Below are 16,940 nucleotides of genomic sequence, written 5' to 3' on the forward strand. Positions count from 1 at the left end.
GACTTCTAAATCCATACCAAGACATTTGCCTTGTGTTTGAATGCAAGTTATTCTGCAGGCTCCAGTGTTTGAGGCAGGTACCTGGCAGTGACCTAAAAGTCCCTTCCATGTTTTTTGGTGAGAAAGTTGCTTCTTGATGACTGCTCATGGTGAAGTTTGCATGAGCAGCATAGACGTGTATAAAAATGCCCCATTCTACTTTGGTTAATGCTAATTTATTTTTTTTTTAACTTGGGTGTTTTGTGTGTAACTTTTTTTTGCTGTCACACACAGTGCTGAGCAGTCATCCTGCAGTCATCTTTCTGATGGACACATTTGATGCAGGAAGCTTTGAAATTACTTTTGAAAAGCAAAGTGAACAAACATTGTTGATATGGGCTTGGACCTGCCTGTTGTTAAAATCTTATTCTAGGGCAGAAAAGGTGAGAGAGAGATATTACATGTCCAAATACCGGGCGTTTCATGGTCTTTATGGTGGAGGGACCTTTTTGCGGGAAAAGCCTGCAAGTATAGCATTGCTTTAGGGTGTTGATTCTGATGTTGTTACATAAAAACTACAGAATTTTAAGAGGCTTTTGGCTATAGATATATAAGACTGAACACGTTATATTGTATTTTTTCAAAAATACCTGATATAACAATTAACAGTGCATTCTAATGTGCATCTGAAGGGGTCACTTGAAAATTATGTAGAATTTTGCTTTTCCAGCTAGCTGTATTTCTTTCACAGTGGCCTTCTAATGTGGTTTCTTTCTTTACAGAAAGAAAAGAATAACCTGCATTTTAAATCTGTTACAGCACTTTGCACCATTGGCGCACTGCTTTTGCGCTTATGACAAAATGACAAATTTGGAAGCACAGGGAGTGACCTGAAGTGTTTCTCTTCTCCGCTCCAGGCACTTGCATGCATATGCGCAGGCACACGTGCAGGCACGGTCGTGCCCTCCCTGCTTCAGTCCTAGCAGGCATGCTGCACTACTCTGTGGAGAAGAAATGTGGCATTTGGGTCAGTGTTTCTAGTTCACAGACGACCTGTGATGTAAGATGGCTTATTGCCGTACACAACGAGAATCTCCGAGATACTTGTTAAATAGCGTGTGAATAGCTGCAGGCTCGGATCCCCTTACATTTCAGGAGTTTTAAGAATTGTCTGATGACCCCGTGCGAGGCAGCAGCTCTGCTTTTCCGGTTCTGGTTAATTATATCACAGGTGATGGTGTCGCGTTATGTGCATGCACGACTGAGATGTGTGCCTGAGCAGTCTATGCTGGATGCTAGCCTATTCCGACTGCTTGTCCCGTGGGATTTGTTTAAGCCAGAAAAAAATGTAAGTCACTGTTAATGAGCAGAGAGAGGTTAGCACCTGTCTATCTAATCCATACTTTTTCTGTATTTTATTGCATCGAAGGAATATCACTGCCTAACGGTTCTAGCGCATAAACAGCTAAACAGTACTTGACATTTAAAGAGATTTTCTGTTGTGCACTTGTATAGTCAAGAGTAATTCTAATCCTATTAAAGATATTATGTCATGGAGGCGTGTCCTGGAGGAAAAGGCTGCTGCTAACTGGCCCGGTGGAAAGCAGAGGGGAGGGGCGAGCAGGAGGGCGGATTTATTACTCGATAGTTAGGTCAGGGATTTCTGTGGGAAATGCCCAGTGGTTGCAGTTGCTGATGATTTCACGGCAACAGCAGTGAAACACAGAGTGCGCTCCGGTAGCTGGTTACTGAATGAGACACTGCAAATGGGTGGAAAGAAAAAAGACAGCGTGTGAGAGAGAGTCAGAGAGACACAGAGAGGGAAGCTGAGAGCAAGGAAAGTGCTCCGGCTCGAGGAGAGTCTCCCAGGTGTACTGCAGAAGCTTTTTGGAAATGGATGCAAGGACCATCTGCTGCCTATAGATTAGAGGACTGTAGACTAGGAGTGCAGAGAAAGAGCTTATGGCTCTTTTTAATAAAAATCAAAGTTCTGCATAACTGATTCATCAAGATAAATCATGAGTGTGCTCTTGCATGGGATATTAATGTATAAATCCATGCTTCAGACAGACAGAGTGCAGCCTACATTGCTATAAAAAATAAACCCAGCAACAATGCAGTGAATAAATTCTGCAGTGATTATCTGATTTATGTACGAAGAAAAAGAGAAGGAAAACACAGACAGCTCTTAGCGCACTGTGGCATTTGCAAGGCACTGCATTTAATGCTGAGAGATGCTATACATTAAATCTGACAACTGTGAAAAGAGAGATCATGGAGAAGTCAAGTAGTGAGGATTCTTCAATTCACCGGAGTCCATCTTTGGATAGCAAAGACTCAGATTTTGCTAAACCTTCTACCTCAGGGAGGCAATTTGGTCGAGGTTTTACTGCAGGAGCTTTCTATGGTACAACTGGATCACGCACACAGAGCCACGCTGGGGTCGGAACCGGGACCGGCGCTGGGACTGGAACTGGCGTAAAAAGTGAAAAATACAGTGCACCCAAAGGCAGCAAATACGTGGTCTTTTACCTGGATCTATCCTTTGTTTTCCTTTTAGAATTTAAGAAGTGCAACATGGCAAGAGGCTGCCTGTGTTGTTTGAAATACATGATGTTCCTTTTCAATTTAATATTTTGGGTGAGTACTGCCTTTTCAGTTGCCTTCATCTGTTAGTGTATCCTGTACTGCTGCATTATGTGTATGGTGCATCTTTGAAGCAGTACAGTAAGTTCTCTCCTCCCCTCCCTCTCTCCTGTACCTGCTTGGAATATTTTCAGTGTTAAACTTCTGTCTGTTGGGAAATGCACATGCTTTTTATGTCTTTATTGCTACCTGGTTACTGTAGTTTGGCTTCTAATTGCTCAGACTTGCTATTCTAATGTGCTTTGAATTGGGTTATCTAAGAAAGGGCAGAATTGCTGCCCTTTAAGGAAGACCAGAATTATTGTAGCATTAAAATCCTGCAGTGGCTGGATTTTTGCATTCTGTTGTAATACCTTGTGTTGCAAAAAGCTGCAGGTTAATTTTTTAAGTATGGTTTCATTGTCACCATAAATCTCATTTGCTTTGTGTAAACTTCATTTGACAAACTGCTTTTTCATTTGAAGGCACTTCTGTCCCATTTCTCCAGTTAAAAACAGTAAATTGTGTATGTGTAACCTCTTTAAGATCTCAGCAGAAATGTGAAATGCCTGGAACAGTGAATTAATCTGAATTTAGTTTCAGCTGCAATTGTACACATTGGTGTGTGAAGTTGGAGACTTGCACTTGCTTCTCAGGGATCAAAATTGATTTTCCTCCACCAGCCAAGAGGCATGAGGAGTTGTAACAATGAATGCCTCAGCAAGCAAGTTAAAAGTGTAATGGCTACTTTGAGCAAAGTATTGTCATGCAGAAGGGAGGGAGGAAAAGTTTAATCATCTGCTAGCTAAGCATCCTTCACTACTGTGTTTTTAAGGAAATCACAGGCTAATTGAAATACTGAGTATATATGAATATAACCCAGTATGAAACGGTTTGCTTAGTTTGAAAGCAAAGGTCACTGCTTTCCTAGTGATTACAAAGCTTGGGCACGTGAACAAAGCCATTCATGGTTGTGATCCAGAGACATACGTAAGCTCCACAAATAAATGAAAACACCTTCCTGGGATTTATTTTGGAAAAAGGGGCATCAGCAGTCTGGTTCAAATAGCTACCTCTGGTGTATAGATATCATTGTTCAAATTAGGAGTCTTACTAGCAGGTTCTCTGTTTATCTTGACCCACTTACTGAAATAACCTCTAAGAGCAAGAGTTAATGGGAGATTTGGTACAGTGTTGAACCGCTCACGCAACAGTGAGCTTTTATCAGTAACAGACTGTAATGCTACAATTACTGAACTTGTGGGCATCTTACTGAAATAGAAAGATAGAGCTGATCACTGAAGAACATCTGATCAAAGTTCACTTATGGTTTAAAATACTTTTTCTCTACACAAACCCTACTAGAAATTTGCCGTAAGTATTTTTGGAATAAATAATTTAAAACACACCATATTTATATCAAACTGGTTATTTGACCCAATGCTGCATTATTTTGGCACCTTGAATTACTTCTTTTTCATATCTGTATGTGGTGACTAGTTTTGGAAAAGCTTTTATCTGGTCTCATTACCCATGTCCTCTGTGATCAGTTGTGTAGGTGTCCCTTACTCTTCACCTCCTTAGATACAACATCTTTATTTGGTTTTTTCTTCTTCCCAAGCAGCAATTTTCTTGACTCTGCATCAGACCTTCAGAGTCCATTTTTTCCATTCCTTGAACTTGTAAAAACATTTCAGACTTCATCTGTGTGCTCATCTCTGTCTGCTCAGCTCCCACTGGACCTTTATACAAACACTTTGCCGCTTAGGTTAAAACTAGCCTACCATCTGGAACAGTTCTCTAGTGTCCTGTGCTTCTTCAGTTCTTACTCTTACCTCTTAACCCCCTTCACACTCTCCTTGCCATGTCTTTTGTTGTGAGGCTTGTATCACTTTTCTTTTTGTTATTAAACTTTGTTACCACATCTCTATCCAATGTTCTAAAAATGCTTTTTTTGCTGTAAACTATCCTGTTCAGAATGAAAATGATACTCAGGCCTGGTGAATCTGAGAGATTATTGAAAATTGCTAAATACAAGATAGCAGGTAGTTTTCAAAGTAGTTTACTACAGAAATTTGGTCCTTCAGCCCAAATGGTTTAAATTGCACAGGAGTCCCCCTTTTTTCACTGTAGCTGTCTTACACTGAATTTTGCAAGCCAGAATGATGTTCCCATACATTCTTCCAGTTTTGCTGTAGATATATTTTTTTTTAAACTGGGCTATTTTATTGTTTGAGATGTTCAAATTAGTGATATTATTATCTCCTTTTACTCATGGAAATGCGACTAGAATGAAGCACACTACACTATGTGTGTTCTGTAGTTTGCCACACCTGCCTTCGTACCTGGAACCTCCACTGGTTCCACCATGACTGTCTGACAGGTTTTGAATGTTTGGCCCTGCATGTGCTCCTTGCTGGTGCTGTGCACCTGTAGCATCTCTCACTTCTGCCCTGAACTCTCCTGCTAGCCCAGCTCTGGACTCCCCACACAGCTCTGCCATTGCACTTTGCCCCTGCCCTGTCCTGAAGCACTCCCTGCTATTTCGGTCCTATCTTTCTTCTTAACCTGCTTTTTCCATTCCCAGGTTTGCCTGTTCTCACTGCTTCCCTCTGAATTTCTGTTAAGAACCCCAAGTCCAAAAACCTGAAGCTGTGGCCTACTCTTGAGCAGTGGCCATCATATTTTCTAATTGCAAGGTGATTTATTTTTAAAAAGAGAAAGGTTCATTTTTAAGCCTGGAATTTCCTGAACTGTAATTTAAAGCAGAATGAGGCTCCTAGTCTTCAGAGGTGAGGAGATCACTTCCACACTGTGTCCATGTTAAAATGGTTCTTGTGAGATGCTTCCTCTGCAAATGGAGACAGGAGGTGCCCTTTGCCATCCTAGCATGCTGGGAATCTTAAATGATTCTTAGTGTAGGCTCAAAGGAGGATGTTCTTCTGTAGGAAAAGAAGAACCTTTTTCCATTATTTCTTCTTGAGGCAGAGAAAGAGACTGGGGCCTAATCTGTGCCTCATGGGCCAATGAGCTGTACTACTCTTTCAGCCTTGCAGCTAACTCATAAGGATTTGACAACTAATTATAAAGGAATATTGTATATGACACACAATACATACATACAATGTATTTTACATATTTTAATGTGTATCCATATATGCTTATAGACAAGTACATGTTTTAAGGTAATGGAGAAGTGCAATGCTTAGTGGATTCTCTCTGTGCCTTGTATCCTGTTGCTGAGATAACTACAACCAAGAGTTGTAGCAAAAATTCAGTGTCTGTGAATTCAATTAATGGCAACAAAATACAGCTTTTGAAAATTTGTAGTTTGTGTATCAGTTAACCTGGAAGGGTCACATATGAGTTGTGCAAAGCAAATTTATCTAAGTGGGGCCTAGCAGTAAGTTGGAACAGAAGGTGTTTCTCCACTGAATTACTGAGAGCTTCAGGTATTTCTCTGTGTCCCTCTGATTCTTAACAGTTGTTCATGGCCATCTGGCATTGCTTTCTTTTAGAGATTAGGAAAGTCTGATCTGAGGGTTAAGGAAGCTTATAGTATTTAATTGTGTGGCTAGGATGATGATTTACACTGAATTCATCCTAAGTGCATAATATGTTTTGCAAAGGGACTGGACAACTACAAATGTTAATTGATTTAGTTTGCCTTCAAGAGTATTTATGTGCAAACATGTGGAGATTGCAAAGTAGCAGATATCGCTCTGCAGAAGAAATAAAGTATTGATTTTTGTTTCTACAGATAGCAGCTAAATTGTCAAGGAAGGTAATCACCAAATAGAAACATTAGGGTATATGTCTTTCTATGGTATATTTCCCTTCACTGTTATTAGAGAGAAGGGTTCCAATAATTATTTTCACCAAATGAATCAGAAAATATTACTGGTTATAAAAAGGAAATTCCATAAAACATGAACTAAAAAAAAAAATTCATTCAAGAAAGGAGAATTTCATATGGTCTTAAAAGGGAAATTTTGAAGTGACTGGAATAAGTTATCAAAAATTCACTAGGGAACTTGGCAAGCAATCAGTGGTCATAGTTACACTTTGGCTTGTTCTATTAATTTGTTCTAGGTTAATGAGTCTGCATACAGTGAAGCATTCTTAATAGGCATCTTGATGGTTTTTACTATTGCTTAATTTTAATATAAAATGCATTTTATTAGGGGCCTATATGTCAAGATTATTAAGTCTGATCTTGTGTGTTTCAAGAAGAGCTAAGGAAAAGCTAAGCACAGTCAAGAAAATCTTTAATGTCGTTTATTTGTTGAAGCATTTAATTTTAAACTACTGAAAAAAATCTGATAGGAATAATACCTGTGTATTAATGTTATAATTAAAAGCAGAAGTTATAGTTTATCTAATTTAAATGGTGTCAAATTTACAAATTCAGTTAAATTTTGTATTACATTGGGAGCATTTTCCTTTTACTGAAAGTAAGTCTAGAAGAGAAAAAGATGGGCTGCAAACTTTCTGGTCCAGCAGGAGCAACAAAAAGTCAAATGCAGCAAATTTTTCACTGATGCTCTGTTATTACAATAATGGATAAAGACTGCTGCCCCTAAAGAATATTTTTCTGCATTAATTGTCAGTGCAATTTAATCTTATAGCAGAAGCAATTAATTTTTTTTTCTGTAGATTAAAACCAATATTGTGTGTTTATCAAGGAGCATAAATGTGCTGTACAATGCCACAGTAGCCATGCAGGTCACTTTAACTAAAGTCTCCGATCAGAGTAAAAGAGAGGGAGCATGTCCATTCTCTGAGTTTGGCTGCTGTCAAAGCTATTGGTACTGTAAAGCAGCTAACAATTTTAGAATGGTTTACGTAAAGTAATCCATACTTATTTATGCCAAAGTGGAATAAATACTATAGTGCACCATATAGTTTGAAGTACAAAGCTTTAATGCCTAACTGAACCTGTTGGACAGACAGTTAAATCATGTGAAGAGACTTTGTCCCTACAAATAACTGAAAATTAATCTCTGATGTTTAAAAGGGGTGGACAGTTTGTCCCTTAAATCAGAACAAAATTGCTAGTGACAAACAGCTTAGGGAAAGAAACACATTAAATTTCTCTCTGTTTTATTGCCCTCCCACTGGCTGCATTATCTGATATATTCCCCATTTTCTTACAAAGGGGATAATGACAAGGAGAGGCAGTGAGTGAGCCTGATATGCTTGTCTCTTGACATAATAGTGATATTTACTTCTGTTGTATTTTCACTCTAATGATGTAAGTGTGGCTACAGTTGCAGTCCAATCCTGTGAAAATAAGACTATCCAAAACCAACCAACCAACCAAAAGCAAACAGAAAAATCCCAAGCATACAACCCCTCCCCCAACAAAAAAAAAACCCAACCAAAAAACAACCCCACATCAAAAACCCAACAAAAAAACCCAAAAGAAACCAGCATCAGCGAATTCTGGGAAAGCTAATGTTTTCAGTGACATTAGCAGAATTCTTTTTTTTTCCGTTGGGGGTTTGAGAAGCTGTGAAAATATCCCAGCTATTAGTTTTAGTTTCCTCTCCAAATGGAATGGCACTGTTGGTGTCCCTATGGAAACATGCACCTCGGTGGGGGAGAGCTATTAGATAAACGTTTTAGCATGACAGTGTTTTGGCTGGGAGGAGAAGGAAAGGTAATACTGAGTTCAAACAGTGTGGTGTCCTAATGAATGTGATGTAAATGAAGCCCATTTGTAACCAGCACGATGACATTACAGAATAATATTCAAACATTATTGGAGACCTGAGACTAGTTTTAATTTAAAATATTGGGGTTTGCTTGAGAGCTGAGTTACACTAGTTAATCTGGGTGGTGAGTGGCCCATAACTGGTTATAGGGTTTAAGCTGTTTCAGCTTGATAGGGAAGACATGAGATAGGGCATGTTTTGCAGTGCTCTTCTCACTAACTACTCTTTGCTAGCACTATATTTTATTTAGGTTGTTTTGGGGTTTTTTTTAGGTGTGGGGGATTTTAAAATAATTTTGGTTTTCCTTCAGTGTGGAAGTGTTTTAATTCTAGCTGTAGGTAGGTGTGAGAGCCATTTGTGTCTGTTATTTCAGATAAACAAGTTGATTCATCACTCAAGCAGATTTGTTGTATACAACTGTTATATTATGGCTTGCTGGACAGTTAATTCATTTGTACATGAGGAGGTTTATGGTCATTAAAGGTGAGGAGCAGAGTTTTTGAAGAATTTCAAATTGGAAAACAAATTCCACCCCTCCAGTTCTCCCTGGCCCCCTGTACTCCCAGAGTTAAATCTTTATGTATATGACTCAGGTTCTGTTCCTCATATCCTTTGGCTGTGTGACATTAAGCAAATTTCTCCAGCCTTCTATGTCTCAACTCCCCTAACTTTAAAAAGAATGATGTATCAAATTTTCATAAAGTGGTGGTTTTAATCATAAGGTACAATTATTGTCAATTTTGGATAAGCGTAATAACAGTGATATTTCCTACTTCTGCATTCCTAGACCTGTTTCAGTAAGCCACTTGTCAGGGCCTTGGTTAGCAGGGTTGTTTTTTGTCTGCTCCTGCTACCCCCAGGTAAGTAAGTCTGCAAGAGGCCCATCCAAAGGGGTATAATCTTTTTCATGAGAGTAGAGGATGAGCTTGTAACTCCATTATCTGGCTGTCCAAGGAGGCATCTAATTTGTTTATTTAAACGCTGCTGACACAGAACAAGACCTGGGTAGAAAAGATGGGAGGATGCATTCCAGTTTGTGGAAACTAAAGTTTGGTTTACTGGAGGTTTTGCTGTACACATAGTTGGGATGATCCTAATGGGTAGCCAAGTCACCATAGATATTACGGAATACTATAGCTCCTATGTGTTTATAATTTGTAAAGTTACCCAGCCTTTCAGCAACTTATGAAAACTGTCAGCAAAAGGAAGAATTCTGCTGTTTATGTTGGGCTTTGCTTTTAATATCTTGCAGAAATAAATAAACAAAGTTTCCAGACAAAGTCAAGGGACCTCATACAGCTGAAGGTGTGTTATTAGACAGTGAATGTTTGCTGAACTTGTTGGGGACTTCTCCAATAAAACTAAATTGTTTTAATACCACTTTACAGAAATGACTGCAGACACTGAACTGAAAGCCATTTCAGAACTTTCTGACACAAATTAGCTTTAAATCAACTCAGATCTCCATTTAGCTCAGTCCCTTGCTGCTCAGGAGCAACTTAAATTGCTGAATTCATTCAGAACAGATAATTGAACTTCCAGTTCTTTGGAAATTTGACTGGAATGATTGTTCTTTCCTGCTGCCTTTATTGAGCTGGGCCAAAAGTTCACATGGCTGTCCAAACCTTCTTCACTTAACTACTGCATCCAGTATAGCAAGGATTGTGAATATTCTTGGGACCTGCTGCCAGTTTGAAATTTAAAAGCTCTTCTATAGCTCATCTTCAATACTGTCTCTTGAAACTTGGCACCCTGGCCAATAGCTTTATCACTGTTCAGGTAATGCAGTTAGGGCTATGTTTTCTACAGGGTTACAGAACATCCAGTCACTGTTTGTTGTTGTCCTTAATCAAGGCACAGCCAGGTCACTACAGTCTTAGTAAACAATCCGAGCCCATTTTTTAGTGTTTGGCTGTGGAGTTAAGCTGCTGGATCTCTTCTCTCTCGCCCAGAACCTCTGTGCTGTCTGGGAACAGAGCTGATGGTTACCCCTTAGAAAGCACAACATCCCTTGGAAAGGATGGAAGCCGAAGCCCAGGAAGACTAGTTTGCCATTTCTTTTATTTCTTTGCTTCCTTGTGATTGCTATGTTTTAGTTGTTAAATGTAGGAAATGAGAATGAACTTTTCAGAATCAAAAGAATTAATAATGTTTGAAAATATTGCTTGTTTTAGTGGGGAAGTTACTCTTTACCCATGGATTCTGTTGAATCTGCTTGGTCTTCATTGCAAGCTCCTTTTGCTAATCCTGCCTTCTGACTCCTGAATAAAAACCCCTTGTATTGTTTCTAATCAATGCAGCAGGGATAGTTTTGAAAATACATTAAACTAGTGTCTCTACATCTTTCTTCCCATATAACACTGGCAAGTCATGAAGCATGAGAGATTGAATATGTATCTTTTTTATTTCTTTGGTGGATTTCCTCATACTTCTGTTTTATGTACATTCTGGTACAATTTCTACTGCTGTAGGTACAAATTATAGGCCTGCAGTAGGAAATGATCACATTGCTGTTGATTCTTAAAAGTTTATGACATGTATGAGAGTTGCTGCAAGGAATAAAAAACAGGAGAAACTGGTATGCTAATCATCTGTTACAGAATTATTAATTTCTAACACCGTATTGAGTTGTGACTGATTAGTTTTTTTTTTTGGGGGTTTTGTTTTTTTTTTTTTTTGTGGTGTGGGGTGTGGGTTGGTGGTGTTTGGTGTGTTGTGTGGGGTTTGTTGTTGTTTGGGGTGTTTTGTTGTTGTGTGTTTTTGTTGTGGGTGTGTGGTTGTTGTTGGTTTTTGTTGTTGGTGGTTGTGGGTTTTGGTTTTTGTTGTTTGTTTTTGTGTTGGGTGTGTGTGGGGGGGGGTTTGTTTTGTTTTTTTTTTTTTTTGTTTTGGGTGGTTTGGGGTTTTGTGGGGTTTGTTTTTTGTTTTTTTTGTGTTTGTTTGTTTTTGGTGTGTGTGTTTTTGTTGTGTGTGTTGTGGTTGTGGTTTTGTTTTTTTTGTTTGTTTGGGGTTTTGTAGATTGTAATTCAGAAATGTAAACATCTCTTTTTGTCTCATTTTGTAGTAGTTTTAAACTCAATATGTGGTTAAGATTCTTATTGTCCTTTACTTCTGTGCCTATACCCACATTTTCCCCTTCATCAAGCTGTTGCTGTGTTCCAAAGTTTTCCTTTTCTTCTGCAGTGTCCTCTGGATGCAGAGATACACTTAAATTAGAAAAAAATAAACCTCATGTTCTCAATTGCTCTCTCCTTAGAGTTTCAATTGCCCCATCTTCTCCATTTTCACTCCTTTAAGGAATTGATATTACATCTGTTGCCGTAATCCCGCAGTGCCTTAGGACCACTTAATGTATTTATCCTCTTGACACCCTGTAAGTATGGGCTGTGCTTTTATCCTCCTGATGCAGATGGAAAGCTGAGACACCAAAACAAAGGGAATGTCTGAAGTGGAGCACAGGGTAGAGGACTGAGAGCTGTTAGAGACCAGAACTTGTGGGTTGTCATGGTTTAACCCTAGCCAGCAACTAAGTACCACACAGCTGCTTGCTCATTTCCCTACCCCTCCACCCCAGTGGGATAGGGAGGAGAATCACAGAAAAAATAAGTGGGTTGAGATAAAAGCAGTTTAATAATAGAAATAAAATATGATAATAACAACAAAAATATAATGATAATTGTAATTAAAACTGAGACAACAAAGAGATACAAGTAAAATCCCAAAACCCCCGAGTGATGCACACTGTACTCACTGATTGATGCCCAGCCCATCCCTGAGCAGCAGGCAGTGGCTCCTGGCTGTCTCCCTGCAGTTTGTGTACTGAGCATGACATTCTGTGATATGGAATATCTCTTTGGCCAGTTCAGGTCAGCTGTCCTGCCCATGCTCCCTCACAGCTGCTTCTGCACCTCCTTGCTGGCAGAGCATGAGACACTGAGGAGTCCTTGACTCAAGGTAAGTGCTGCTCAGCAGCAGATAAGGTGCTGGAACAGGTTGCCCAGGGAAGTTGTGGATTCCCCATCCCTGGAGATGTTCAAGGCCCTGCTGGATGGTGCTTTGAGCAGCCTTGTGTGGTGGAAGGTTCCCTGCCCACAGCAGTGTGATTGGGATGAGATGATCTTTAAGATCCCTTCCAACCCAAGGCATTCTGTGATTCTGTGTTATCAATGTTATTCTTACACTGAATCCAAAACACAGCACTGTAGCAGCTGCTAGGAAGAAAATTAACTTTATCCCAGCCAAAACCAGTACAGGAGTGCAGGAGTCCACATGCAGCAGGCTTCAGCATGGAGAGGCTCGTGTTGAGATCTGCATAGCAGTGCCCATGAGCTCAGAAATCCTGCCAATCGCTTCCGCTGAGCTCGGGTGTCTTAGCAGCAGTCCTCCTCCACTTTCATTGCCAGATTAGCTTGGGCAGAGACAGCTTAAATCTGTCTATATCCATGGTGTAGATGTGTCCTTCTAAGAGACTTGTACAAAGTTAAACTGAAATTGAATCTGGATCCCTGAAGTCCCTGGTAAGTGTCTTAAGCAACAGACCATCTGTTATGTGCTGTGTGCCTTGTGAGAGACTTGAGAGCCAAGCCACCTTGGATCTCCACATGCTTGTGCAGCATCATCTGTGGGCACAAAACTCCTAACTGGTTTAGGACCTATGTACCATCCTTTTATTTGGCTGTGTACTCCAGAGGTCTAGCATCGTGCCACTGACAACCAGAAGTACCTAGAAGAGTGGAAGTTTTCTCATGACACATAAACCCTAAACCTCCCCAGCACCTGCAAAGTGTCACTGAGTGAACTGAAGTTCTCTTCTTGAGATTGTCATCCAGTGGATGACAGTCAAGGTGAAGACTTGGCTGTGGGATATCACTCTTTATTGATTTCATTGTAATATTTTATTTATGACTTCAAACCAGTGAATAAAGCATATTCCATAATTAATAAACAAATAAGCCAACATTGGATTTTAAACTTACAGAAGGTAGAGTTGTTGCATGCCTGGCAGTAACAATTCTTCCTACTTTTCCTAGCCCCTCAAGCCATATGTTAGTCTTTTACTATCTGAGTGATGTTTGTGCTAACAGCTTTTCCAGCATGTGGAATGTAGAGAGAACTCTCAGGTGGGATCTTTCTTTGCGCTCTCGGCATCTGGAAGGATGTTGGGATGTCTTTCAGTGCAACATTGGTTTTGTGTCTTACAGGATGCAGTTTAAAACGCAGACAGTTGGAGTTAAATTTGCTCCTGTTTTGTTATTTTTGTGTTTGTTTAGGCTCTTTTTAGGTGTTTTCTACTCTCTTAATGGAATATGCCTGTGGAGGTGGCTGTGATGTATGACCTTGGTGTGATAGAGCTATCTGTTACTTTGGCAGGTTGGAATCCCATTTTCATTGGAAATTTAAGTCTGTCTTTCTGCCTTTAGGTAGAAGTGGAACTTGATGCTTTTGCAGGATTTTCTCATTGTTTTGTCTCAGCCTGTTCTTCCATTTGCAGCTTAATTGAAAGAAATAATTGTTGTGCTTCGTGTGTTAATAGGTATTAGTGGTAATATTTACCTTACTAGTGGTAGGGTTTCTATGGTTCTGTTTTGAGTATTCAAATTCATGATCTGAAAAACCTGTAGTGGAGTCACAAGTTACCAGAAGTCCAACATACTAGTGTTATTTTGATTTATCTTCGATTCATGAGGCTCAAATGCAAAATTGGATATACTGCATCAGGCCAAAATTTTGTGTATCTTGTAAAGTAGATGATAACAAATGTTTAATAGGCACCACAGGAGATGAATGAATTCATGGAACTCCTTTCAGCCTTTTATCCAAAATTCTCTGGCAGTAAGTCCACTTGTTTAGTTAAGTATTCTGTGAAAGGCATTTCCTCTTAAGCCTTGTGCTTGCTAATTTGAGGGGATGCTGATAGTTATTCTGAAAAACAGTGAAAATCCCTTCTTTTGTCTTGTCATTACTCTTTCTATTTTTTTTTTTTAGTTGTTGGAATGGGAAGAAAAATCAGAGAATTTCTAATTTAAATGAGTTTACTGCAAAAGTAGTATTTAGCAGTGCATATAGCATAACATATGTTTAGATCAAAGAATCATAGAAAAAATTCTAGGTTGGTAGGAACCTCTAGAGAACATCTGGTCCAACCTTCTGTTGAAGGGAAATCCTTAGTTTGTGTTACCCATAGCCCTGTCAAGCTCAGCACTGAGTATTTACAGCAAGAAAATGCCACCATTTCTCTTGGTAATCTATTGCAATGTTTGTTTTCAATTCATTCAGTTTGTTCTCAGTTTTTCTTATGGCCATGCCAAAACTTTCCCTGAAGCAATCTGCATTCATTATTTGTCTTGGTGGAAAATTGCAGGGTGGTCTTCAGTTTCTTGAGCTCTAATGACCAAGCTTGGATACAGTAGTCCAAGTGTGGTCTAACAAGGGTGGATAGAGTGGAATGGTCACATCTCTTGATGTGCAGGATGCAGTCTTGCCAATGCTGCCTGAGGCTGTATTTAAATGCTTACCTTAATATTTCTGTTGTTCCATGGTGTAGCTTTTAACATCAAGTTTAGAGCAGCAAATGCTCAGTGCTCCTTATAGAGTGAGATGGCGAAGCTCTGTTGTGAGGACAGAAAGATTTTCTTCCTCACTTCTGAGCATTTGCACTCATGTTACATTGCTGCAGTTAGACACTCATCCTTTTATTGTTTTTTCCCTCCTGACTGCCTTCCCTGGCAGCCTCCCCTGAAGTACACTTTAGCTAAACCACTTCTCCTTTGAGCCATTCAGCAAGTTTTGTAGCCCACCCTGCAGCTCTGTCCACGTAAGTCATGCTCAGTTTTAAACTCCACCCAGCTTGAAGGTGCAGTTGGCACAAGTGCTGACAAGAACAGAAACATGGATATTATCACTCCTCCATCCAAGTGGCCACAGTGTATGATTGTGTTCTCTTGTATGGAGTATTGATTTTATGTGTTGCTATATGTGTTACACAGCTTCACAGTATTAGCAGAACTGCTGACTGGTTTTTTGTTCCACATTTTTGGTCCGTTTAGGGCTCCTGCAGCCCAGCTAGTGCTTGTATTCTTTGTTATGTTTGTTCTCATTAACAGTGTATACCTCAGAGTAATGAGATTTTAGCAGTTCATGATTTTTACCAGCAGGGTAGGGAGTGGGGCAAGTTAATGGTAGTGGGTTTTTGTTTTATTTATTTGGGTTTTTTAAAAAACCCAAAAAGCTATTTTTTGTGCATTCTCATGAGTGACATTATTTTAAATGATACTTCATATTTTAGACTTACAGTGAGGGAGGCTGGGCAACAGCTAAACCTTGAAAACAATGTGCCTGTATGAAAAATAATCTGTAAAAATAGTGTTGCTTTTTAAAAAACGTTTTATTGAAGTGCAGACTGCATGACAACTCTGAATGTTTCCCAACAGTGTATCTGTTCTGACATGTGTCCTAGTTTTAGACCTTTTCCAAGTTCATGAATGCATTTTCTTCAGAGGGCTGTATTAAAGCACAGCAGTATTTCTTTCAGGATACTTCATCTTGCTTGTCCTCCCAGAACTAGCTGGGATCAAGCGTGTTTCCACGCAGTTCTGGAACGTCCGAGAATGCAGGCTTCTCACTTAAAAGCTTCTGCAGCTGTGTGTGAGCAGTAATAAATGGTTGACACAAGCCTCTGGGGACAGCTTTAAATGGGTGAACTGTTCCCTGTTTCAGCCGTCTCGGGGATTTTTTTCCCCACTGGTTGGATGCTATGTTAGGAGCCTGACCCAATCCTTAGTGACAGCTTGTCGGGCTGATTAATGTGGACTCCAGAGAATAGCTCTTTGCTCCCTGATTGATTCATTTTACCAATAGAACTCACATTCCTGTAGTGTGAATAATAAACAAGTGATTTAATGAGTACTCCCCAACCTATTCTGATGACATATCCTGATTGAAGCAGCACATGCTTTTGGAAAGCTGAAATACTCCCTGTGTGTTACATGCTGAAGATCCACTGAATTTAATGCTTCTCCCATAAATCCAAATTAGAAAGTTAAGGATTAATTTTCTTCTGTGCTGTGCCATTAGACACATTATCAGAAATGTCACTGATGTTTAAATTGTTACTTCCTTCTAATTTTTCTGGTTCTTAACCAGTGATTTTTTTTTTGCCTTGTGCTTCCCACCATGAAATGTGTTTCTCATGAAACTGTTATTTCTTTGCAGCATTCCTTTTTTTCTTTTTAAATCAGAAGGTGACATACAAAATGTGGAAAAATATTTGTTCTTCCTCAAGGATGTCCTTATCCCCTGCATCCCTGGTGGTGGTGCCCCACCTTGTTCTACAGCTTTGCATATAAATCTTAGTAGATATTGGCTCTTCCAGTTCCTGTATCTTGGGAGACTCTCAGGAGCACAAAGAAAGAGATGGCATTACAGAACTTCAGGAGGATAGGGAAGTGGAACCAGAGCAGTGGAAAGAGCGAAGAATTTCTTGTTTGGGTCTGGATTGTTTCTGTTTCCTTATAATTCAAGAACTCTTACTACTGCAATTAGGAGATCCTGACTCTGGATCTACAAAGAGTTCTCCAAAAAACATGTTCAAGAGAGATGTGCATAAAATTACTGTGAGAGGAG

At 39.5% G+C, this 16,940-nt stretch overlaps 1 protein-coding gene across 5 annotated transcripts in view; it reads left to right on the forward strand.

Annotated features, from left to right (window-relative positions):
• The window catches only part of TSPAN9 (tetraspanin 9), a 168,127-nt gene that overhangs the window by 72,545 nt on the left and 78,642 nt on the right, over positions 1-16,940 (forward strand). For 4 of the 5 annotated variants that reach the window (XM_085067594.1, XM_085067569.1, XM_085067578.1 and 1 more), the window contains one exon: positions 2,540-2,619. In XM_085067594.1, the coding sequence (XP_084923720.1) occupies positions 2,557-2,619 (63 nt within the window). In that variant the 5' untranslated portion in view covers positions 2,540-2,556. Of the gene's footprint in view, positions 1-1,664; positions 2,620-16,940 lie in introns of those variants that run through there. The other variant, XM_085067562.1, reaches the window with a different exon arrangement.

This window comes from Lichenostomus cassidix, chromosome 1 (genome assembly GCF_008360975.1).
Source record: "Lichenostomus cassidix isolate B80296 chromosome 1, HeHo_3.0, whole genome shotgun sequence".
Classification (NCBI taxonomy): domain Eukaryota; kingdom Metazoa; phylum Chordata; class Aves; order Passeriformes; family Meliphagidae; genus Lichenostomus; species Lichenostomus cassidix.